The sequence below is a fragment of the Uloborus diversus genome, chromosome 3 (assembly GCF_026930045.1).
Source record: "Uloborus diversus isolate 005 chromosome 3, Udiv.v.3.1, whole genome shotgun sequence".
Taxonomy (NCBI): Eukaryota; Metazoa; Arthropoda; class Arachnida; order Araneae; family Uloboridae; genus Uloborus; species Uloborus diversus.
Window position 1 is genome coordinate 154,565,801 of NC_072733.1, and position 27,700 is coordinate 154,593,500.

General features: G+C 31.0%; 1 protein-coding gene across 1 annotated transcript in view; it reads left to right on the forward strand.

The window, feature by feature from the left end:
* Window positions 1-16,771, forward strand: part of LOC129219002 (uncharacterized) — a 32,511-nt gene extending 15,740 nt beyond the window's left edge. The window contains exons 3-6 of the mRNA XM_054853321.1: window positions 3,881-4,078; window positions 6,106-6,240; window positions 10,637-10,824; window positions 16,561-16,771. Of these exons, the coding sequence (XP_054709296.1) occupies window positions 3,881-4,078; window positions 6,106-6,240; window positions 10,637-10,824; window positions 16,561-16,771 (732 nt within the window). The remainder of the gene's footprint in view (window positions 1-3,880; window positions 4,079-6,105; window positions 6,241-10,636; window positions 10,825-16,560) is intronic.
* The last annotated feature ends 10,929 nt before the right edge of the window (window positions 16,772-27,700 follow it).

Genomic DNA, 27,700 nt, shown 5'->3' on the forward strand with positions numbered 1-27,700 from the left:
CGGTCATGCTAGTTGGATTTAATTGTTTTCAGAAAATACACACACACACAAAAGAAAAAAAAACAAAAAACATTCAATCCAAATTAAAGCACCTATTTTTTAACAATATACTCAAATTTCAACTTACTCAAGCATCATAAAGGTAAGAAGTTAAGTTCAGTTAAGGTCAAGCATCATAAAGTTAAGAAATGGATTGCTAACAATTCGCTTTTGAAAAGTTCGTCTGAACAACAACAATAAATAAGTAAAATATCTAGAACTATTCTACTGCTGCATTCTTTATTATCGTTTAAACAAATTTACTTTAACTTTGAGTATGAATGGCCAAAGATCAATTATGGTCATATGTGCCATAACTGAAATTCTTAATTTTACCTGATTATTTATGGGTACATCAGCTTGAAAGGATCTTAAGTATCTTTAATTAATAGCAAAAATAGACCGTAAGTGAATACGTACCAATAAAATTGCGATCTGATAAGAAACAGCAATTGGAAATTCTTAAGAAAGAAACCTATCCGAAAACTTCAATGAAAAGAAAATTGCATTTTTTCTTTTTTTAACATTTTTTCCAAGCATAGATAAAACTTAAGTTTGAAAAAAAAATGCGGTGGCAGTGTTCTTCAAAGATGCAATTTCGATTTTTAGAATCCACTGATTGTATTCCTGTGATATCAATTAAAACCTTGATATTGACAATGCAAAACAAACCTGTCCATTACTACTTAAGCCATTTAACATATCATGTAAATTTTATTTACGGGACTATTTAAACAGTTTTTAATTTGCAGGATTTTATTCTTAGTCTGAGTTCATAAGGGGTAGGATTGCTCAAGCACATATAAGGTGGTGAGAAGTAAAGGGATGCAAGTGGACAGTTTCAAGTTTTGAGTAAAACGGGTTTAAGGATTAGCTCCTGGGTAGGCTTTCATTGATTTTTTTTCTAAATCATGCTGTATAGCAGCAACTACCAGGGCTACTAGTACCATCTCGTGTCCCAAGACCAGAGGAGAGGTTAACCTACCATGTTTACTGGTTATCTCCAAATGTTTAATTTTGCCACTTGCATCCCTTTGCTTCTCACTGCCTCATATGTTACCCAAGCACATATGTTACCCAAGCACATATATACCTAAAAACCCAATCAGGATTTTTTAATTGTATTTTTACGTGAGTATAAAATACACAGGCGCTTATGCCGATTCAGTGTCGATGCCGATATCTTCGGAAATTTTTCTATGAAGAAGGGCTAATTCAGTTCGATCAGAAAGCGTTCGATATCGCTCGCAGCATTTTAATTTCCTAATGGAAAGCAATGGGGCGTTGGTAAGTAGGTCAGAAGGTACAATTGCCCCATCGTCAATTGCCAGTTCTGAATGAAATGGTTGAGATGATTCACCTGTAGGTACTATTTGTTACGAGAAGCGTTGCATGTTAATGAACGCCTGTCTGACCACACCCAAGATTTATTTTTTATGCTCAATCTTAGACATTAGTAATTAGGTAGGATCTAACTATTTAAATCTTTTTATTTAAATACGTCAATTTTTACAGGCAATTATTATGAAACATTCATGTTGAAGCGTTTGATACAAAAACACCATTCAAGTAGATTCAATAAAATAGTTACATAGGGTATGACTTGACTTTCATGTGAAGTGATTATTTACAATATGGTTTGGCACCGACCTGTAAATTTAATGCAGTTTTTTGGGGTGGTTTATTTCGGCTATTCCAGATTGATTTTGAAAGTGAACACGTGAAATTCTTATATTTTTGATTCATCTTAGTGGCAAAATTCGCGCCAAAGAGATAAAAAAGGAAGGCATACTTTTTTTGATTTTCATTTAGAGCTGCTGTTCTCTAAAATTAAAACCGTCAATAAAGCTGTGAACTGAAACAATTAAATAATAAATATTCGAAAAGTGAGTTGACACTGAATTCATTTTAAGATTTCATTTACTGAGTTAAACATAAAAAATTAAAACCTTCAGAGCTACGAAGGAGAATATAATTTCTGTACCTGAAAGCCAGACTAACGTAAGTCATATAATTGCTACTTTAAAGGAGAGGGGAAAAACTGTCGTTTGGTGTATACAAAGGATTGGGTTCGCGCTTTTTAAACACTGGTAGATCACTACAAAAGATTATTTTTATTTTATTATTATGTTCATATAGCTCGATACGGAATAGGAATCTACATACAATGCGCTAATAAACGAACAATCGCAATTTTTTCACTTACGTCAATTTGACATTAACTTTGACGTGCAGATAAAACTATTTACGAAATTTTGGAAATCGTGAAATGGCTAAATAGCCAAATATTGAAACTGAGCAATACTATGGCACATAAGTTAGTCTCAGCACCAATTTTATTCTAAATAATTAGCGTTTGCATAACTCATTATTTTGCATAATATTTTACTTCTCAAATAATGCTATGAAATGTCAATCATTCTTAGAAAATAGAAGTCAAGTTTTATCACACGCTCTGACTAGATGTCAGGATGCAATAAGGGAGTTTATGGTACATTTTCAAGGTTTGCATCAGTCCATGACACAAGTATTTTGGCAAAGCTTTTCTCAGTCTTCAGGCTTTAAATAAAATATTACATTCAATAAAGTTGCTTAAATTTGCTGAATACGTTACAAACTACAAATGCTGTCCCTTGGAGAGTTGTTTTGAACGTATAACGTATTTATCTATCTACAAAGAGTGAACCGTGCTTTTTTCTTACACGTCCAGTCACCACTATTTCGTGCTCTCATTCGGCACTCCTACTTCCCCCTCCCCTCCCCCCTAATAATGAAAAAAGTGCTTGTGTAACGCAAGAAGAAAAAATATAACTGTATATTAAATTAAAACTGTATATTATTATATAAGTTTTACATTCGTGTATCCATATGAAAATATTAAAAAAAAAAAAAAAAGGAAGGAAAAAAATATGCAGAAAAAATCATTAAGTTTTAATGGAAAAAATTAATATGCTGAAATATGTAAAAATTTAGCATCTACAAGAGCTTTTACTTTTTACTGGAAAGTTATAGTTTACTTCTCATAGTACATTCCATGAAACTTCTGCTGTGTGGGTTGAAATCTTCTGTTGAAATTGTTTCTAAAACTGAGTATTTCCGCGACTTCTAAATTGCTTTTGGAATCTTTCATTTACCCCCAAAGAGCGAATTAGTTTCCCTCCTAGGCTAACTTGGTTTTGCTGTTGATAACTTCGCCAAAGTTTTAAATTGGAAAATCTGAAAACCGAGGGAATTTTAGAGTATGTACAATGTTTGCAGCTAATTTATAGCATTTTGGAAATACTCAAAAACGTTTATGAAATTTACGCACACCATTGCTGCTTCATATATTCAGAAATAATCGATTTTTTTACAGTGTGATAGCCATCTTGTGCCCCAATATTTGGCGAAACGATCCGGTTCAGAAACGTTTTGAATAGATAAGCAGCTTAGGTGTATGTATATTTCAAAAAAAGTTTTTTGAGTTTTCTCCGAAATACTCCAAAAAGTTTCTGAAAAATGCAGAAAAAAAATTTCAGATTTTTTTTTAGAAACTTTGAAACATTTTGATATTATTTTAAGTTTGAATATGTATTATTATTCTTAGTTTTGCTTTGAACTTTGCTTTATCATCTAACAGAAACAAGTTTATTTATGCAAAAAGACGTTAAAATATGCACGGAATTTTTTTTTAATATTAAGAAACATAAATTCATTATTTAAAAATATATTTTTTTAAATAAAATAAATTTATACTTTTACTTCTACAGTATGGAATATAAATGCATTTTAAATAATGTCTTTCACAAAAGAAATCCCAAAGAAGTTAGTTTAAATAGCAATTACTTTTTTTTTTTCTCAGTCCGCACTTCAAGCAGTTGATGAACATATGCAACTAAAGAAAAAAGAAGTGGAAGAAGTACACAGAAAACTTATGAAAGATGAACCAGTCAAGGAACATTTTAGGGCAGCATTCCAGATGGATTTATCCAGAAGTAACAGAAGTGGTCGGGTCTCCAGCAGTTACACACCAGTGTATAACACACCAGTAAAAATGCAGGTAATTAAATTTTGAGTACGGGGATATTAAAATAAATAAATACATAAAAATATGAAATAAAGGTTTATGCAGCCAAATAGTGAAAATCAAGTGCGTGATTTCATCATCAGATAAGTTATATCAATCCCAAAAGACGAATGTATTTTCTAATATGTATACCTTCGGTAATAATTATTAATGTAGTTTATTAAAAATAAAATATGGTTCCTAATTATAAAGCTAACAAATCCGTGAACTCATAAGCGGTTTGAAAGATACTTAAGAAATTGTAAATCATATTTGAAAAGTAGTTTATTAAAGAATATGTCGTAACGAAATCGTTAAAATTCGTGGAACTAAGGAAAATGTCTCAAACTCAATCGATAAATTCATTACTGGCCGGTTGCGAAGGAATCAGTGAAAGTTTATGGCTACTCTGCCACACATAAAATTAACTGAAATATTTTAAAAGCTGTTATGGTCCTTTAAGTACGGGTATAAAAACTTATAAGCAATAAACAAGTTAGGAACGATATAACATTTTTGTGCCGAATAATGAAGTTAAAAATGAATAAAAACTTTAAAGAAAAGAAAGAACAGAAAAGATGAGAAAATTGCTGTAAAAATCATTGAAGAGCATTTAGTGCTTCTGTGTTTAAAAAAAGTGAAATATTCAAACAATAGTGAGGGGAAATATGTTTTTAACATTAACTAGGCAGTGAAAGGAAATTGGACTGTTAAGTGCTTTGATTTCATTAACTGTAGATACAAAAAATGATACCTTCAATAATGTATAACTTATAACATCAATTTGTTAAAACTCATTATCTTAAACACAAATGTTACAATCAGGATTGATAATCCATATTTTGAAAATAATTGCCTTCATTTTTAAAGTTTTGTCCGCGTTATTCATTCCAATATTTAAAGAGATTTAAGAACATTCTGCTGAAGACATTTTCTGAACAATTGAAAAGCAGTTAATACAGTAATTCCTGCGAAACTTCTAAGAGGAAATATAATGCTAATAAATAGTACTGATAAATTAAGTGAAATAAAAGCGTGATGGTCAAACTATACGATAGAAATATGCTAACTGATTTGTGGCGACAGTAAATCGTTCCCTTTCACACGAGTTCGCAAAAAAATATTTTCTTCAAAAAGTTAACACTGAAGCTCTCTATCCAAACTAATCAAACGTTTTCGTTCCTTTTTTTAAATAAAGCTCCTATTATATTTTCTAAACAAAAATTAAAATATTCACATCATTTAAGTAAACTGTACAACAATTCAGGGTAACTTTGAGCCATGTTGGTTAACTGCGTCGCTTCAATTTTTTAAGTACTTCTTAGATTTTTTTAAAAAAAATAACACTACAAGGCACAGTGATGCTCTCTCCCAAAAAAATAAGGAATACTTTTTTTGCTCTTTATTTTTCAAATTAAAAGGGTGTAATATTGTATACTCTTTGCAAGTTATTTTTGAAGTAGTTGAAAGTGCTCTTCCTACATTGTATACTCAAATACAAAGAGGGAGATTTGAAAAATTTAGAAAATTTTATTTTGATGCATTAAAGTTGTACTACTTTTATTAAGTTAATTTATTTTACACTTTATTTCTGACGCAGCTCAAAGCTGCCCTTAATGCAGATGTACCCATCCCCCCCAAGGGTGATGGCACAACCCCTCAAATGCTACAGATACTCCCCCAGTGCGAGAATCCCTTCGAAATAAGATCAAAAACCTGTAAAATGACCCCCTTCCCTTCTAGGCACCACAACTTAATGCCTGGATATCTTAGAACCAGGCAAACAATTAATTTAAAAAGTATTTAATAATATTTTTTTTTTTTTAATATTGAACAATCATACAATACTTTAGGAGTGTTTCTTCCGTTTTATATCAACAAATACATACAAATTAAAATATGATCAGAGCAGTTTAAAATAGATAAGTTGTGGCTCAAACTTATACCGAATAACTGTAATTAATTCACACAACATAAAATTACATGAGCATATGTTATGATATAAATAAAATTTCTTTCAGCAAAAACCCGTTTTTCTGGAAGCTATATATGAAGAAGACAATGACTCTGGAGCGTTATCTATGACCAGTAATAAAAATGAAAAGCGGCCAGAACGCATTAGGCATAGTGCTATGCCACGAAATCTTACAGCTAAGGTGAGTTGTTCTTCTTTGACAGTCAAGCTCTCTAAGAAGAAATTCTGCATCGTTTTTTTTTTTTTTTTTGCTTAAATTATTATCCTGCGCAAATATATGTTTTCGAATGAATTCTCAAAAGCAAACACCATGGGAGACCTCCACCATATGAGCGTGGCAGAAGGAGATTGAACCAAGTTCATTTCGACTTAATCCACTTTAGCTTTGAAAGTAGTAGGTTTTGGCAATGAAATGCTTCGTCCATAAATGAGACAGAAAAATGAAACTGAAACAATTTAAAACAAAAAACATTCCAAAATATTTAATAATGCACAACATTTATGTAAAATACACCCAAAAGTGTAATTTACATCAAAATTTAATCTTTCAAAATAATCGAAAGAATGACCAACTTAGTTGTTTCCAGTTTTCCCAGAGTACAGGATGTATGGGGTAAATAGTGACAATTAAGTTACGCATTGAAAATAGCAAGGAAGCTTAAATTCATAATTAATTTTTGTATCAACCTTCCACGACAATTAAAACTAAATGAACCAGTTGCTTTACATTTGTGTTGAAGAGGAAAATACAAGATCACTAAATTTTAAAAAACAACTTTTTTCAGTGTCATCTTCAAACAATGATGACGCCTGTACAATTTTTTGGAAGCACGTGGAACTCTCACAAAGGCCCTATTCTTTATATTATTCCCTATTCTTTATATTTCCCTTTATTCACTCACCGATAGTTTAGTTTTAAAAATCACCAGAAGTTTGGTAATAGTGTTTGTTTTCATTTACTTCCTGCTTCCGTTTACCCCAACTGACTCTGCATCATTTTGATGATAGTTGAAAAGAGGGTCATATTTAAACAAATTTTAATTCGCTGTACGTACACGTACGTAAGAAAACTTTTGTGTCCTTCATACGCCGTATTTAAAAGTTCAAGGGATTATTAAAATAAGTTTAAAACGTTGTGATATTTGATTTGTAGTTAAAATGGTACATGCGTTTATCTCGTGTCTTTATCGTCATTTTTGGGCATACAAATCTGTCTAAATATAAGTTATTTTTAGTCAAACTATGAAAAAATAACTGAAAATGTCTCAACAATTTAGAAACCAGTATACGAATACACTAGTAGCTCTATGAGCCGTGCATTTCACGGTTTCTTTATAATGAGCAAAAAAAAAAAAAAGTGGATGGAGGGAGGGGGAAATAAAGACAAAACTTGACCTATTTTCGTGGTATCAGATGCTTCTTTTGAAATCGACGCTGGAAATGAAACAATGCTTAAAATAGGAATTTGTGAAGGAGTGGTTAAATTCTAGAAATAATGATGCTGCATTTAATTAAACCACTGTTTATTTAAATAATCCCATTTATTGAAAAGTACTAGAACTAAATTTAGAGACAAAATAAGCACAACTAATCGTCCAATTACAAACAGGATTAAAACTTAAGGCACATAAGTCTTATTATCTAATGATGCTGTAATGGGAAAAAAAAAAACATTCGAAAGTGTATTAGGAACAAAAAAGAGTTTTGCATTACATCTTTTAAATCGGTTTTAAGGTTGCGAAAAAAAAATTACAATCAAAAGCTACAACTTAAAGGAATTAAACTAAACCTAAATTTGGATTTAAAGGATAAAGGTTGTTTGCGATATCTCATTATTATTATTATTTTTGCAACCGAAAGCTTCTCCAAAGATTGATCAAATTTTTCTAAAAGAGAAGAGTATTAGTTTTAGCTAAAAATGAATATTAGAAACAGTATTACTCTGGAAATTGTTTTTATTTGAGTGCTTAGATTGACTCATTATCGTGCAATAAAATCTAACGTACAGAATGGAGGGTAAAATAATGAAATGGCTCTAAGGTTTACAAAATTTTACAAGCATCAGCGCGTAGAGAGGAATTGGATTTTTTTCACTGCACTCTATTTATGTAGCATCTTTACATCAAACTTTTAATGTGGTTCGGCTCTTATATATTTATGTGTACATATACTGTATATATAAATATGGCACTGTAGACTAATAAGCTCAACCACTATTTTTGATGTAGGCTAGCAAAAAATCTGCTGGATCAAGATTTTATTGTCATCATAAAGTCTAAGCGATGATAAAGATTTATCAGCTAGCAGTTTGTTATCGACAGGCAAAAGTGTAGTAACAGATTTTGAAAAAAAGTCTTGTCGTTTAAATTTGGTAAATTGGGGATTTTATAGCTATGAAATTTGACTACATAAATAATTAAGCGCAGTAGAGCCTGAAACTCTGTGACTTTTGACTTTTCCATTAGACTGTAACATTCATCCTTTCGGTATTTTGAGCACTCTTGCAAGTTTTATAGCAGATTTTTGTCGGTTTCGTCCAATCATTTCCGGCCCCTTTTCACATGCTCTTTAGTCCGAACGGATTGCGATGTGACAGACAGATCTTCTTCTGTCATTGCCAGACAACATCTACTTTCTGATAAGTCTCTAAATGAAATCTCACTTCATCAAGTCTCCGAAAATTTTACACGGCTGTTCTCGTTTGATGAACTTCTTTATCACAATGTCTCTAAATTTTTTCATTCATCCCAGGCCAAATAAAAAAAATATATAATTAGTGTAGAATTTTAAAATTTGTAATTACTTTTTTAGACCCTATTCAAAATTTACTGAAAAGAAACGGGGGGGGGGGGACTACAGTAACACGCGTAATTTTTTTTTATCATTCTTCAAAATTTTGTATGGGAACTTGTTGGTCACCCTGTATATCTGTAACTTACTTTTTAATGTATATATCAGTTTTCTTACATCAAAACTTTCGTCATAATCTTCCCATCAAGCATAAGACGTAAATAGTAATGTCAAACCCTCATTTTCACAAATCAAGAGAAATGGTTAAGGCTTTGAAACTATAAATTATGCCAAATTTACAAAGGTTAATTTAAGTAAACTAGTTGCTATTATGGTTGATTATGATATTTCTTTCAATAAGTAATCCGTAATAAAAAATAATTAATAAAAAGAGTCATTTATTATGAGATATATATATTCGAATGATATTTTTTCTTTTTTTAAATCTCTCCAAACTTTTCTCACTTTTCATCTGTGCAGTCTCCTTTTTTAAAATTCGCCAATCCCTGAATCAGAAAAATGAAAAATTTGGAATAAATTGAATTACAGTCAAAGATAAGGAATAAATAAATTGAAACTAAATGGAATTTCGGCTGTCAAATGTCATACAAAACGTTGATTAAACAATGTAAAAATAAATAAAGGAAAAGTTTGGGGCAAGAATGTGGAATTGTCACATGGTGTGAATTTTTCAGTAGGCCAATTTCCAACTTATAAAAAATATTTGTAGAATTTTTCAATGGTATTATACATACTATATTCTGCAATACTAAAACCAGATATGTTTTTCACCAAATGACATAATCCATTGTCAAGTTTATTTCAATTTTAGTAATGAGAAACAAAAATTTTTTATCGAAAAGTCACTCCTTGTGGCTTGTCATATTTCTGCCCCGAGCCCTTCAAATATAAGACTCTACACTCTTTCTCAAAAAAGAAAGACGATATTCAAAATAAATATAGATAAAGGGGTTGGTATAGGTGATATAGAAACATGAGTTTTGAATTTTGTTGTTTATTCAAACATTTAATTACGTTGATTTTCTATTTCATTCTAAATTCAATGTGTGCTGCTAATTTCAGCAAATAAAATCCTTTATGCTTTAAAAAATGCATGTCATTATCGAGTGTAATATTTAATTTTCTCAAGTATTTTGGTTCTTGGGCATCTGTAGATTACAAAAAGTTTTTCTTTTTTTAGAAGAGTACAAATTTGAGAGTTCCAGAGGAAGGAACGGAATTCGTTAAGGAGCTGTTTGCACGCAAAGCCCTTTAGTCAAAAAGTTAATTACCATGGTACAGCTAATATCGTAATGTAGTTACATAATATGAAAAATGTTATGCAAGACAATGTAATTTGAGAGAAAAGGTTTTCCAGTGCTATGGTGATGTTGAATAACATTATTCGTCTTATATATATATATATATATATATATATATATATATATATATATATATATATATATATATATATATATATATATATATATATATATATATATATATATATATATATATATATATATATATATATATAATCCTAAATGCATTAGCTTTTTTGTATTCAGATATGTACGAAGACAAAGAAATGACTTCTAATATTTGTCACTGAGTGACTAAGATTCAATGCATATAGTTTTCCGTTTTGTTGTTCAAATTTGTAGTTTTAAAGTGTAATTTTAAAAAGATTACTAGCACTTATTTTCTTTTAGTTTTATCTGGTTTAAAACGGTGACGATATCCTAAAAAGTTACTATGTACTATGTAATATATATTTTACATTTTAGTCACGATGTTCTGTGAAAGAAAAAGTGACTTCTGCAAGGCCTAGAGCTTCTGAAATTTCCGTTCTCCCTCCTATTGATATGGGTTGGAGTAATGTTCCCACTGATGGCTTTTACGTGGGCCCTCTCAATTACAGATGGCAACGTGTTGCTGATAATTATATAGATAGTGAGCAGCGCGTTCGCAGCAGGTACACATTTTATGTGCAATACATTATGTATTAAAATAGCTTCTTTTATCAGATTTATAGAAATTTATAGCACTAGCCAGCGATATTTGTGTTTTATTATGTTTAGGAAATTGATTATTGGGCCATTCCACGAAAAAGTCAACCCTTTGTCCCATACGTGACGGTTCATATACTTCATTAAAACGTAGTAATTCAAAAGGGTAATGACGAAATTTTTCGCTTAAGAAATCACACATAAGTTTTCAATTTTTAATGCAGAAAAAAATTGTTCATTAATATTTTAAAGTATTATTTTTAACGAAATATATGAGGCGTCACATGCGGGACAAAATGATCGTTTTCCGGGGAATGGCCCTACTATGTTTTTTAGCATTAAATTCAAAAATAATCATGTTTTTCCCATCATTTTAGGGTTTTTTAATGCAAATTTCAACATTTTGCAAAGAAAAAAAATTAAAAAACGAAAATTGGAGACTTCAAAATAGAAATTCTTCTTACAATTTATTAACTTTTGGACTTATATTATGCATTTTTATAAACAAACGGCTAAGGAGCCTGAAGAGAGCAGCAGGGAGGATCATTGACCCTTAATTTAGAAAGAAAATGCCTCAAACTAATATTTCTGTTTTTTTTTTTTTTAATTGTAATGAAATATTTATGATGTTATAAATTTAATTGTTGATTTTGTAGTCTAAATGAATACTGTATGATAAATGTTTGACTATTTTTCGTTTAAATGGTTAAATTTAAATGATATTTCAACATCGGTTGCATAGTTTATACGCCACTACTCACCAGATATATATGAGCTAACTTAGTGCAAGAAATAGCAATAAATTCAAAATTTAAATCTCAAGTTAGAACGTTTATTAAAAATGTTTTAGTATGCCACTAGGGTCGCCGGTAGGCGATGTGTAGAAAACATATTCAAAACTCTTATGAAAATCTTACTCCAGTGATCTGCTAGTTGTGCAAAAGAAAATTATTTAGACACTAGAAAGCTATACAAAATTTTACGATTTGGATTCAATCAATACTTGAACAAAATTTAAAATACATAATTTAACGGCTTGTTCCTCTAAAAACAATGGATCAAGAAAAGTCAATTAAAGTACGAATATTGATACTCTTTGCAAAAAAAAAAAAAAAAAAAAAAAAAAAGCGCTATTCTAAAACTGTATCTTTTTAGAAATATTTGAACCGCAAGATTTATCAATTTTAAAATAAGGAAAAATGTTCCCTATGTTATATTGCAAAATTAAGTGCGCCGTGAAAATTGGGAATTTTATTGATGCAAAATAATCCTTCCTCTGAAAATAATCTTATTGTAATCAAAAATATATCTCTAATGTCTTTTCGCCGAGTCAAAAAAATTGACAAAGTGAGAACAGTTAAGTCAACATTTTTTTCGGATAATTGATCCGTAAGAACTGAACTAAGAGAGCATAGACTGGAATTAACCCAAGTTAGTTCTTTTAAAATGATGACTTCAAAGATATGTTTCGATAATTGAAAAAAAAAAAGAAACAAGTATTAGTGATTTCATCAATATATCGGTACTGAATATTTTTTTGGAATTGTATAAGAGGAGAAGAGGAGAGGCCGCTATTAGCTAAAGTAAGCTTCAAGTGGTGTCCCATCACCACGCCTTTAAAATTTTAAGCTGTCCTTTATTACATTTATTGATAAATAATAAATAAATAAATGATTAAGTATCAGAAACATAAAAGTAAAACATTGAAAAATATTTTCCCTCTAAACGATCTACTCTAATTTACTCCAATTACTGAAAATATAAAAGTAAAACATTCAAAAAGTATATTTCCCCCCTGAAGGATCTACTCTAATTTACTCAAACTACTAAAAAATACTCGCAGAGAAGAAATAAATATATTGTCTTAGTCAGGAGAACTTAAGTAGGGTATAAGTTAAAGTGCTTTAAACCAAACCACTCAAAAAATTTCCTTAAATTGACATCTTTAAATAAAACAAATATTTAAAGCATTATTAACTTTCTTATTCTAAATTTAGAATGAACTCATCCTAAATTATTTTAGAAAACTGGAAACGTTTTAAATATTTGTTTTATTGAAAGATGTCAGCTTTAGGAAGTTTTTTGGGTGCTAGATTCAGGAAATTCTACCTTACGTTCTGATGATCCAAAAATCAGATTAAAAATTTTTTTTTCTCAAATAATTTTACTACATTTTATTTTAAGGTTTATTTTTGTTACTGGAATGATTTCCATGATTAGATAGCTCGCTATGGAATCAATCCTTTTGAATAAAAAATATTTTAAATTTTATTTTGCCTTTCATACAATATTTTATCTCCTTTTAATTTATTTCAATTTGTATTATACTAATTAGTGTCTTTTAGTTGTTTATTTCTCCTGCGTAATTTTGTCATAGATATATTTAAGTTGTTTTCTGATTTCTAAGAACTAGGTAATTAGAACAAGATTAAACGCGGAAAAATTAATTTTTGTCGCATCTCTAAGAAACCATACAATTTTTAATACTTACTAGTGGACTCCACCCCTGCTCGTCTTGCTCGCCAACCCTCGTTCACCCCCTGCGGATGACAATTGATGATTTTAATGCTTTTTTCCCCTGGATGTCCTGCAGACTGTTTTTATCAATTCATATCTCCGGCAACTTAAGGTTTAGAGGGATGAGACAGGGCAGAATGCCTTCCGTGAATGCCCCGTATCCCCAATGGTAACACTATAGACATTGCCAGTCCGGATCAGATAGGGTTACGGACACACAAACAGACGAGAACAGATTTCAATAGCATAAATCGCTCATTTGGAAGAAGAGTGCCACAATACGAAAAAATGAAATTTTACAGGAGAAGCGTTTGAAGTTGAACTTTTCAGGCAATTTGCATTACGAAAAGTGGTTCGCTGTGCTCTCCAAAGGTTGATATGATGAACAAAAAAAATCTGTCATTATTTTCCAAAGAAGATAACGTCGTTTGAAGGCCTTTAAGCGAAAAAAAAAGAAAGAAAATTAAAAATTTCGTATTGTGGCACCATTCTTCCAAACGAGCGAAATATTTGTACTCAGTTGTACATTACCTATGGATTCAGGATCAATGCATCCCTCCTCCCTAAAAGAAAAAATACTTGATTTTCAATCAAAAGTGAAGTAGTTTAAAACACAGTGATAGAGGACAACTTTGTGCTCTTACAAGTAAGAAAAATGAGGAATTTAGTTGAGAAAACTATCCTTAAATCGAATTTTTAAAAAATGCATCCCCTATTTAAAGGAGATTTAATTTCGTAAAATGTTTAAACCGGAGTACCATATTTTCTAAATTCGGTGTTTGTGTAGTTTTTAAACAGAAAAACATGTATTTGATAGAATGGAGAAAATGCATTATAATGCTGACGACCTTTTCCTATTAAATTCTACTGGTTAAGATATAGTAAGTGGGCGTTTCATAGACAAAAATATTCACTAGAAAAATAAAAAGAAAGAAACAAAAGATGAGAAGAAAAATAAAAAGGCACTGACCTAAATACCCGGAAGAAAATGCTGGATTAACGCAAATCCTGCTCAGAATGCAATTTTCAGTTTAGGTAATGGAAGTTTTAAAAGGAATTTGCATTTTTGCAGATTTATTTTATATTTTCTAACTTTGTTATATTTCTCTTCGCTATTTACTTAATACGTTCTTTCTGTAGAGTCTTGAGTTTTCTTACTCTAAAAAATCCACTTTCGTCGCAAGTATAAAAGGAAAAAGATTAGACTTATCTAGCATGAGAGTTTTTCTGTTCCCTATGGTAAGGCATTATTTTATCTGAAAAAAAGTCTAAACTCGTTTTTGGTTAAATTTTAATTTATATTTATTTATTCGTTCACTTGTTTATTTTTGAGTTAAAGAAAGTCGTTCAATTTACGTTAGTACGAGCGTTCGATCATGATTATTTTTTGAATGCTCCTTTTGTGTAAAAAAACATGATCAAAACTAATGATCAGATCATATGCTGGCAATATGAGAATTATTTACATCTAGAGATACTTCCGACCGTACGGTTTGAGAGATATTTTGTGCGCTGCATTCGCCATTTCTCACTACTTGCATCATTTATTTTCAAATTAAACTACTTGAGCAACTAACAAGCACAACAAGAAGAAATTGTTAGATCAAATGCAAAACTTACATGGACATTGGTGAAGATGATATAAGAACGAGATGATTGCAAAAACAATAAATAAATAAAGTAAAATAAAAATAATTTTGCTTCATTAAGGTTTAACGCTCAGTTTAACCGCTTTAAAATTGGATACATAATGCAGTAAATAAAAAGAACTTCATTTCACTGAAACGTACACACACCATAAAAAAAAAAGGTTTAATACCCAATTCAACCTCGATCCCATACAGTCTAGTTTTTAAAATCACTGCCTTTTCTGTTATCCGCGAGCGGTCCTCGCCATGGAAGAACCTTATCGGTTCCTTTTCACCATTCGGCAATGCATAGTAACCTCCCTTTAAATTAAATGTAAATGGTAAGGAGAAGAAGAGGAAAGCTTGGCTACATTGAATTTAGGCAGATCAATGGAATGGGGCGGTCAACTTTGATGTAATGCCGCCCCTTCTTAGGATTTATTTACTTCCGCAGTTTTGCCTTTAGTTAGACCAAAACCTTAAACTGCCCAACATGTTGACATAAATGACGCCACACAAAACACTTTAAAGTCAATTAAATTGGTTTGATTCTTATACAATCGTTATTCTCACTTAATTCTTCAATATGTAGAATGCCTATAAAGTCTTGTACCAATAGGCTGCAAAGAACAAAGTAGCTTCTTAGCTCTTTTGCAAGTGTTCACTTTTGATTGTTATTTTTCAAACATTTAGAGCAATGGAACACATATTTTTGATTTCCTTTTTTGTAAATTGTCACACATTTGTATACATGCTATTAAGAAATATTTAAGGTTTATACTATCGGCTGGGTGGCGTGGTGGTAAGGCGTTGGCCTCATTTGCTTTTGAATCCGAGCTTTGACCGCGTTCCGAGTGGCCAGTCGGTGGATTATCGAAATGCAGAAAATCGCCAGCTCTCATGTTGTGAAATTATACGGCATGTAAAAGATCCCTTGGGTATTCGTTTCGCTTTTACGCTTGGAAAAAGAAATCCCAAATGCTGTTTCGCATCGAAGATAGTCCAGGTGCCGCTATCTGGTGGGAATAGTATAGATTAGTTTACTACATAGATGGCAATTTACGAAAAAGAAAAACAAATACATGTGTTCAATTGCGATAAATTTTTGAAAAATAACAATCAAAAGTGAACGCGTGCGAAAGAGCTAGGAAGTTCCACTGCGCCCTCTGAGTGCCTATGCGGTGGTTCATCTGTCTCGGATAGACGCGACACTAAATAAAATATTGCATTCTTAATAATAACAAATTACTTAAAAGGAACCATCGAAAAACAAAAGAAAAATCGGAGACTAATTAATCCTAAATTCACGACTTAGTGCTTGTAATGAGTAAGTAATATTACTTTAATAATATTAAAAAAAAATATATCTTAGAAATAAGACAGTTAATTTGCAATCGTAAATATTAGAAGCCGTGAAGCATTTTCTAGTTTCAGGCCACCTTTTGTTATATACATGTATTTCTTTTAGCTTTCCAAACCTTTCTTTCGATTTCCTTATTTTTAAAATTTATTTTACTTGAATTTGCTAGTTAAGAAGAAAAACTTTTGTTTTTACAGAAGAAGATGTCGATCTAGAGCTCAAGAAACTAGACTCCGTCTAGGATATCAAGATGACGACGAGACAGAGGATGAATATGCGCGTGATGGACTCGTAGAAATGGAAATGAGACTGCCAAGGAAACGGCAAATTACTTTCGGTCCTCCTCACAGCACTTCTTACAGCCGGTGGTTCAGTCATTTCAACGGACTTGACAGTCATTTTAACTAAATCATTGAAAAAGAGAACAGGGTCCGTTAAACTAGAGAGAATCTTGCTTGCGCAATGAATTGTTACCATCTTAAATTAAATTTAAATATATTCTCAGTTTTTAAAAGCTGTGATTTTTTTCATACATTTCATTATTTCAGATAAAAAAAAAGAAAAAGACTTTAAACCATTCGTTATACGCATTTATTTAGCAAAAAATGTTAGTAACAGAATTATAAAACTAATGTTTCGTGAAAAAGAAAATTGTTTACTTATGTATCGGAAAACTTATCAAAGCTCAAACTGCCCAAATGTGTTCTTGAGTTACAAGATATTCTTAGTGATATGCGCCAAAAGTGATTTTTCTTACTTTGTGTGCAATGTTTTTATAACTTACGTTTTCATAACGCTGATTTTTTTTTTTCGTTTAATGTATCTTGATTTTCTTGACAGCATTGCATTGAATCTAACTGTACAACAGAATATTTATTTTATGTTTTGAGAAAAATAAATCTCATTTTATTTGCTGAAAAATTAAGTACACTATTTTTTAACTCATGGAATTTCAGATGCCATAGAAGTTCGAGCATACAGTGTTGCAACCCCAAATTGTTCATGACATTTTACACAAAACCATACAGCTGAAGTAAAATTGGACACTAAAATTGCGATTTGAGAAATAATAGTTGAAATCTATGTTAAGTGAAATTTATGTATTTTTAGAAATTATTCATTTATTATCATTCAAAAACTGATTCTAAAAATCAACTGCTTCTAATGTCATTCTTTTAACTTTGGAAAAATTGTCTCATTAAAATAATAATACAAGCATCCAGATCTAGGCACACGGGACAACTTTGAGATCCTACATACCTCTAGATGAATTCCCACAAAATGTCTTCTACATAAAATGAACATGGATGGGATACTTATTTAATACCTCATTTAGTACCTAAGTAGTCTATAGAGTCAAAAAAAAAAAAAAAAAAAAAAAAACTACAGACTAAAATTCAAAGACATGTGTTTGACTTACAGTTTTATCACAAAAGTAAAAGAGATGAGCTGCTAAGTTTGATTCCAACTATGATGCTATTTTTTTCAACTTATTACTTGCTTTGCATAACTTCTTTCTCCATGATTTTAGTAACAAAAATAAGAATTGGTATGTTAACTCACCCAACTGAATAGTAAAATTTAGAAATAAATACATGGCAAATAAAGGGAGTTGCCCAAGGTACAAGATGGACCTTACTGATACGAAACTTAGCAGGAAACTTATTGCAACTTCAGAACATCTTGAAATAAATGATCAAAATTTTGTTAAGTATAAGAATGTTGCAAAGATCACATTTAATAACACTTAATTAATACATACATAAAAGCATAACAATATCGTGCTCCATTTAAATTTTTATAGCTTGTTGTAAATTATGAATTTGTTTCTATCACTAGCTAGTTTATCGATATCTTTTGCTGCTCTTTTGTTTTTAAAGTTAAAAAACGCATTTTTAAGCCGATTTGCTACCTTTAATATTTGGAAAGCAGTTGAACTCTTCTGTTAAATCTCTTTTTTTCAAAACAAACTCTTATGGCAATATTGCTCCGCTTTTCGAAATAAAGGTGAAATTCGTTCTCTACAGTAACACATTTTTAAAAGGAAGAATTCCTTATACGAGCAGGATAAGTCACCTACTTAACTTTGACGGATATCTTTTGCTGCTCTTTTGTTTTTCAATGTTGAAAAACACATTTTTGAACGCCTTTAACATTTGGTACAAGCTGAATCTCTTTTTTTTCAAAACAAACTTTTATGACACAGTAAACAATTAAAATCGCTTCGCTTTCTGAAATAATGGAGAAATTCGTTTGCTATAGTAATACATTTTTAAGAGGAAACATTTCTTATATGAGCAGGATAAGTCACCAACAATATTATCTCTCTAGTGATGAAATTAAAAAACTCAAAATAAACTCTTTTTAATCATATGAAAATCATCTTTTAAATCCTGATCAAGGAGGAATAAATGTATGCAATCATGTATTGTGAATTTTTTCACCGATCATTTTACCCTCTAGTTCAACTGACCCTGCTGGATTTTCATTTTTACGTAACATCCGGGCACAGGATGATGAGTGTCCATTCCGTGCGTTTTATGCACTGATGATTTAAGGACAAAAATAATTTTTTGAATAAGTATATTATGAGTGGGATTCTGATGTGAAACAGAAGAATAGCAGAGCCACAAGTACCGATCAAAACCTTCATCGCATCGTATATTTATTCTTCTCCCAAACAATGAAAGACCATACCGGTGAAGTGCATTCCCCTTTTCGAACTCTTCTGCCGCGACAGCGATCAGTTTTTTGTAACACGCTAGGATAATAAAGCCGGAAACATTAAAAGTCCCAGAGTTATTCACTGACAGATGAATTCATACAAGTAAATTGTGAGTTATTTATATTGAAATGTTGGCAAGCATTGGATCAAGTTGTGTTCAGTTTTGAATCTCTGGCAAAGATTCTCTATTGGAAAAATAGCTCATTGTAAAATAGTTTCGTGTAAAAAGAGGAAAATAAATAACCGTGTATTTGCATAAAATGTACCAAAATATTATCTGTGTATACATGTGTTAAAATATGCTTTTTAAGTTGCACTAATCTATATTTCTTTTTTTAATGACAAAACAATATAAATATATACAGGGTAGTCTGACCAGGTGAATGAAGGTCCCTACTCAGGAGTACCTCGATGGAAGGTCAGGGGATGTCATTGTAACCTACTAAAATGTCCTTATTCAGCAAGGTTTTCTTAAGATTCGGAAAATATGGAGACAATTTATTGCAACATCGATATTCTTTTTTCTTTTAAATTATTTTTTAATGATGGCTAGTATTCTCTTTCCTTATGCGTATGATATGTGTGCATGCTCGTATTTTATCATTCGGTAAAATTCGGAACTTCATTCAAATGAGTGTATTGAGTATTTTCCTCCTCCTAAAGATTTTCGTTTAGGCGGCCCTGTCCCCAGTGAATAAACGCTTCGGTTTTCTTTCTTTCTTTCTTTAAAAAAATAAGGGTTTAAAAGTTTTGCACAGTTGAAATTGACAACAGTTACTTCCTAATACAGTTCTAAAAAAATAAAGAAAATGGAGAAAAGGATCTAAAGAATCTTTTTTAATGAAGAGAAACAAAAAGGAACGGGATGAAATTAAAACAAATTAGGTGTAATAAGAAAAGATAGAAAAGTAAAGATGATGTAAAAGGAATGCAGAAACTAAAAAGTCCTCTATGAAACTATGGTTTCAAACGAAAATTCTACATGTTCATAGACGAGAAATTTTTTTGTTTGTTCACTAACTAGACAGAGACGTTCATTTCCTGGGTTGCTTTATCATTTGTCATTTATGCCTTCAAAAACCTGAGTCATAACCATAAAAAATCTCCAAGTGTTTTTTTAATAACTACCAGAAAAAATTAAAGTTAACGTTTTTACTTTCATCTACCCATTGCTACAATTTTCAATGATGAATGAGAATTATGAATTTTAAAAAATGAATTTGTGCCATAGTCATTTTGAAGTTTGATTTCTGTACGAGAACTTGAAGTTATTGAAGAAGTTATTTGATGTACATATTGTATATTTGTTACAAAAATGTGCGAAAAAAACGCATTAGGGCTCGTTACTTGCTGAAATAATATCATAGTCTTAATTTATCAACAATTTTTTAACTTATCATTTATAATCTGGATTTTGCTAAAAATATTCAACGCTAGCAGTTTGGCGGTGTTATGCATACATAGTTCTTTATCATTATTCATACAGGAATAAATCAATTGTTTTTCAAATTTTCACTGAAATTTATCCCAGTAAAGTTTTTGCACGGAAACGTTGCATAACTTTGCTAACACATAAAGGTCTAAATCTATAAAAAAAAGGTTAAAATTGCTCAAATGAAGAATATTATAAATTTGAAGTAGGCATAAATTAATGCCAAAATGTTTTACTTGTGAACAAGTAAAACTTTTGACTGCGTGAAAAAATTGACTATCCGCTTTAATATTCTCCTTTTATTTCGAGTTGTTCTGTAAGGCCGGAATGCAGCATTTTTCATATCCGAAGCGCCTTAAGTTTGATCTTTTTCATTTGAATGGGATGTGATGAGATTTCATGTCATTGCTCTGCATTTTTGGCAGAGCATTTCGACATTGGGGCTAATGAACTGCAATATTGCACCAATATCTTCTTTCTGCAGGAAAGGTGATGTAATTGGAAAATCAATGAATGACATGACTTTTTCACTACTTTTATTTATTCGAATTTTTTATTGCTGTATATTGCAAGCATCTTAAAATTAAACTCATGCTACATATATCTTTTTACATTTTATGTGTAACAACATAATTATATATTTATTAACATTAAAATGAATTTTTAAAAAAGGTGTTTTTAACTGCCTCTTGTTTAGATTTAATCAGTGATACCCTCTCGATAAATCAAGTAGAAAATAGTTCTCTTCATATGAAAAGTTGACAATCAGACACTCTTTATATGAATTATTGGCCATCAAGTGGGGAGGGGGGGGGGTCATTACGCAGACTGCACCATTGAAATATTTAGGGGGGTTCGGGGTACTTTTACACTTATATTTTTTGAGGGGCTCTCGTTATTGTGAATGGGGGCGCTTCGTGGAATTGGGGGGGGGGATGTGCAATAGCTCATGCAGGGAATTTGTACCCCTGTAGACGAAAATATACAGACCAACAAAAAGAAAATGGAAGGCATAATTAATAAAACCCTTTAACGCATTTGAAAAGAAAATTTTAAAACGTTTTACTTAAAAAATGCTATTAAACATAGATTAAACTATTGATTGATGGCTGCTGAAAATTTTCAAATTTTATGTCGATATGGCTAATGAAAAAAACCGTAACATAAAGGATTAGTGGAAAAGTAAATAAGTACAATAACTCTGTTTTCAATAAATTTTTTTATTTTTAAATCTTCTTTAGCGTTTCAAGTAAGATTGTTTTTGTCTGAGATTATTAATTTTGTAATAACCCATAGTTGTACATGTCTGAAACAATATTTTTTTCTTGGAAAAACAGAGTCCATTTCAGCTATTAAGTATTTGGAAATTTTTATATCATTACTTCGTTATAATTAACCAATGAAATACATTTAGCCAGAGGACAGCTTCTTGGCAATTGACAGCCAAATCCGAGTCATAAAAAGTTTCTTGCCGTAGAAACATTTTAACAAGAAGCTTTCAATGCAATTCTTAGAAAAAGTTTCTAAGCGTAAGGGCCAATATATATCATATACTACCTATATAATCTTCTTGTGATGGACTAATTTAAAAATGAGAAGAATAATTAGATTTTAATTGTTACGTGATACTCTTCCATTACAGCTACGCCGATTGGCAATATTGCTTCAAATATTTATGAAGAAATTTAAATCAATGCTTAGCCATTCAGGTTTTAACTTTAATTTTTATGTTTGTTAATTTATTTATTTGTGCGTTTGGGGTCTATTTCCTCGGTGCGTCGTTAGTTAGCTTTAGCTTCTCATCCGGCAGTTACTTTCTTCATGATCTTCAGTTGTGCAATAACGTTTTTTCTCTAAGAGTTTTTTTAAGTAAAAAAAGAAATTAAAATGTTTAAAGGGAAAAGTCTGACATGAAGCCAAAAAATTAACTGAACAAATAAGCAAAAATATGACAATGTGAGGTCAATAATGTACGCCATATCTCTAGTACAAAAGTTCCGCACAATGAATTCTTACGTGCTTAATTTCTTATATTTCTCTTAATTACTATGTCTTCGGTTCTTTTGTAAGAATGAAATATTCTTATTTTCTCCAATGACTAATAGTGAGCTTCAAGTTGATTTCAAGTACCAAAGATTTCAAACACAGGTGTTAACACTATACCAACATAGTGAGATAATTGTGAACAATGTTATCAAAATATAAAGTGGTTCTTATTACTCCTTAATTTTGATAAATGTTATAAATAAAATAAAAATGTGAAAAAACAAGTAAAAAATAAAAATGGTAATGTAATTAATTTTTAAAAATAGGGTTGCATTCGTTTTGAATTCATTTACTCTGCATTCCTTTATAATTTCAAGAAGACTGCCCGCGATTTCACACACATAAGAAAAGTTTGGACACGCAAATTAATATTAGAAACATATCTGGCTCTATAATGCGTATGATGATTTTTATCTATCTATTTATTTATTCATTCATTTATTTTTGAGAAACTGTTGAAATAAACTGAAATTCTATGCAGAGCATAACTTCAGAATCATCTAAAGTGCATTTGAGCATATCTTATTTTATTCTTGTCTCTAATAACGTCAACAGAAAAAAAGAAGAGAAATAAACTGACCGAGGAAATTATAATAGCTGAAAAATAACAAAAGTTTAAAAACTTCTTCATTGAAGCTCATTTGAGAGCAAATATATATAGCTCAAGAGCAGCAATAACTACCATAACAGAATAAATAACTATTAAGTCATATCAATTGTTACTCATGAGCTTGAAGGTCTTTTAAAGCAGGACTGGTTATTATCTGGGGTTATTAGCTGGGGTTATTAGCTCATCATTTGCTGATAAGAATATACTTTTGAAATTGCTAGTATTAAGTAGAGTAAAAAACACGATAAGAAAACTTAAGACTATTACTTAGTCCCTTGATTTGCACTGGAGAAGATCAGATGAAAGAAAAGGGGGTTATCACTCTCACGACAACAAACTAAAAGAAAAGACGATATAAGTCAATTGACATTTGACAAGCATAGCAAAAACTATATTTATAGCGCACTTCTTTGAAATTTAAAAAGATACATTTCATATGCGAAAAATTAATCATAACTCTCGAACCTTAAGCTCCAGTTACAAAATGAACAAAAACTGTAATGACTATTCCCTTAAAACTAACTAATGACAAGCCTAATAAAAAAAACCGAACGCGTGTAACATCTGATTTGAATTAAATCATAAAGTCACACCTTATTTAATACCTTGGTTAAATCTAGTCTATTTTAGAAATGAAAATGTTACTCAAAAGTTATTCATTTATAATTATTTAATACTTTCTTCGATTTGTTTCGTACAAGATGTCAAATGACTAGCAGAAAATATACATTTGAGGATAAATTTTTGCTATTGCACTTCAGCATTCAAGTAACATCTCAAGTAACATAACAACAGTCAAGTAACATAAATCATGTAACATCTGATTTGAATTAAATCATAAAGTTACACCTTATTTAATACCTTGTTTAAATCTAGTCTATTTTAGAAATGAAAATGTTTCTCAAAAGTTATTCATTTATAATTATTTAATATTTTCTTCGATTTGTTTTGTACAAGGTGTCAAATGACTAGCAGAAAATATACATTTGAGGATAAATTTTTGCTATTACAATTCAACATTCAAGCCCTATAATAATGAATCCCGATTATAATGAACGGTTTACCATCGACAGTAGGATGGTAGACAACTCTTTATTTACAAAAAAATCGCTATTCAACTTAAAGTGCAATATTACTGTTAAACGTTTCTTAAAAATTTAAAAGTTTCATTGTCAGCGTTTCGAAAATCGCGCATGATTTTATATTTTGAAAGACAAAATATTCAACTGCGAAGAGAGTAATTGAACATATGACTGGCGCAAATAGAATGCACATCGAGAAAAAGATGTCATTAAAGAGCGTTTTGTTTCTAATTTGTGTTTTTTGGTTTTCATGCACCACTTTCTAGTCTGGGGGTGAACTTTTGAGTTTTTATTTTTTTATTATAAATACTTTTCTACAAAGTCCATACAAGGAATATAATATAACCCTGCCAAGTTTCAGTGGCATACGTCTGTTAAAATGAGCTCAATGCTGGTTTAAACAGGGCAACTTTACTTGTAACCACCCGAAATAATTTACTTCAAAGCTCAAATTATCTCTTCTGGAAGCTCTCTCTTATTCGCTTTTCTTACTCATTGAGAGGATATATTCTCTTTATTTTATGTGGATCAGAATAAACCACAAAGAGCATCTATATTTGAGAGTAACACAGCCAAGAGTGTCCGTGACTCTTTAAGCTCTGAAAGAGTTGACTTGCGGATGTCAAGGGAAGTATAAACTAAGACAGACGAGCAAAATGTTCTAACCTATAAAAATAATTGTAAATGGTCTCGTGCGCATTTGACATAGTATCCAATAAAATATTAACATTGGCATTGCTGAAGCTCAGTCTTTCTCATTGAAAGGATCTCTTCTATTAGCTTTGTGCAAAATAGAATGGAACGCAAAGAGCATCTACCTGAAAACAGTACAACTAGTAGTGCCCGTGACCCTGTAGCTATGAGCTATGAAAGAGACCATTTACAAAGCTCAAGGGAAGAATGAACAAAGACAGACGAGCAGCATGTCCTGACCTATAAAAATCAGCGTAAAAGGTATCGCGCGCATTTGGCAGAGCATCCAAAGTTTGTTTTGGTGGCACGGAGCACATGCAGCTGTTTAAAGTATTGAATCGAACTATTTGAAAACATTATCCTAGTCTGTAAACTTTTGAAATCGAAACTTTTACCAAATAAAGGTATGATGGTGGGTTGAAATTGTAAAAACTGAAAGGAAAGTTCCCATGAAAGAGAAACTCCTGCAATAGAAACTTGCCCAAAGATTCAATACTGACAAAGGAACGTCTTGCTGGTGTCTCTGAATCTTTAAAATCAAAAGAATTTGCGAAGAGATTCAAGATTTGATTACCAGACACTTCATGAAAGAGAGGCACCACAAGCATTCAAGGAACCTGGTGAGACCTGATGGCCTTTGTAGAAGACAGCATAACCATAACTCTAATGAGATAAGAACCATATATCTCCATTTTCTTAGAAATTTAGAGTTCCAATCACTGAACCACAAAATAGAGAAAGCTTTCTAGGTTCATTCCCGCATTTAAAACAGAGACAAGAAAGCTTATTGATTGCATCTATTGAGGTACTAACGGACTAACTTGGCATAAGCTAGTTCTGCTAAGATGTAATAACGTATTGCGAGATCTGTGGATCTATGGAGTGCTTACAGTCTAAATAGTTTAATCATGCAGAATCGTGTTTCGGTTTCCTCGTTTTTGAAAGTTTGGTAGAAGAAAGAACAAAATTGCTTAGTGTCAATGGTGCGATTAACGACAAGTTGCGAAGTGTCCTTAACAGTTGTGGTAGCCAAACTATTTCCACGAACATTGCAACGATCGAATTAGGCATATTTTGTTAAGTTAAAAGGATAGCAGCTTACGTGCTCCTATACATTTTTGGCTGTTACATACATAAGCTAATACCAAAAAGCAAACTGTCAGAAGAAGTTGAAGCATACCTGTCGAATTTATATGCTAAATATTCAATAACCTCCATTAGTATTTCCAGACTTGCCTAGAACACAGTCGTTGTTTTACCAGGGTATGATGATAGTTAGAAAACTACATTGAAAATCCAAAGTCAGTGGAGTTGCATTTGGTCGTCTGTTTGCTCTACGTAGAAGGTAAATGAAAAAAAAAAAAAAAAAAAACAGGAACTATGTATAGTAAAAACTTAACATGGAAAGTAGTATTTAATACCAGTTACAGCTCATTAAAAATATATTTCATCCCTAAGTATTTGAAAATTTTATTTCATACGAATCGTTGAATTTTTTTCTCCTTGAGAGCAGTCAAGGCATACAAAATTGCAAGGACTAGGTATTGGTAAAATATTTTGCAGTTGCAATGCTATTGCTGAACTGAAAAAGGTTTTAAAAAAAGAAAAAAAAATCAGAAAAGAAGTTGAAGCTAGAAGCGTAACTGTTCGAAATCACGTAACAGCCATTAAAATAAATCTTGCGAAACAAAGAAATCCTCATTTCTAACATTTCGGAAAGGATTGATGATGGGAAATTTCCATTCACGAAAAATACTGCAGAGCGCTGCAACACCTTTGTATTTTACACTAAGAGATTAAGAAAGGCTTGAGTACGGTTTGAATACTTTATAACGTCAAAACTGGAAGACATGTAAGATTCTTTTAAGCTGTATTTATTTATTTTTCTTAAAAATATTATACGTTTTGAAAAAATACTTAGAAATAGTAACTAAAAATAGTTGTACTCAGAGACGGCATTTCAACATTTCGTTTGAGGGGTCGAGTTTCTTAAATATGAACGACCTCTGTATGGATTGTGGATCAAAACACATATACTATAGCTAACAGTAATGAAAATCAGGCTTTAAAAAAAAATTTGCATTTTATGACAAAAGTTTTAATTTATCTTATAATAAGTTATCACACAAAATATCTTGATATTACAGTTTTACCTTTTAGTAAAGTTTAGCTGTATGATTTCTGGATTCCGGATGAACAGGAAATCTTATTAATAAAACATCAATGACCGGTTTCGTGCTCTTTTTCCTGTACAGATTAAGGTGAAATTTTTTTCCCATTGTGCTTCTAAAATAATTCTCTAGCCTCCCGAGACACTAAAATGCCCTTTCTATACTAGCTGAGCTGATTGGAATGGTTGAAAAATAATTGAAATAACAAAATTATGACGAAAACACAACTTTCAGATACCACCCTTCAAAACTCCTCAGGCAACTTCGGCAAAAATTCGGCTGGTATTCATTTTTCATCATTGAATAGTATAGTCGATGTTCACAAAACAATTCTAATTCCCACCGCTTACAAATTTTACTTATAATTGAATTATTTCAATATTCGTTTTCAATATTCAATTCAGGTAATATTGAGCCAATAATACAAAAAAAAAAAAAAAAATGTATCATCAAATCTTGTATTATTTTCATTTTATTGAATCTATTATTTTATACAAAATATAAAATCAATGTTATGACTCTGCATCATAATTATATGGATTTTTGTCACCTTTCCTAATTTAATTTGATTTTTTTTT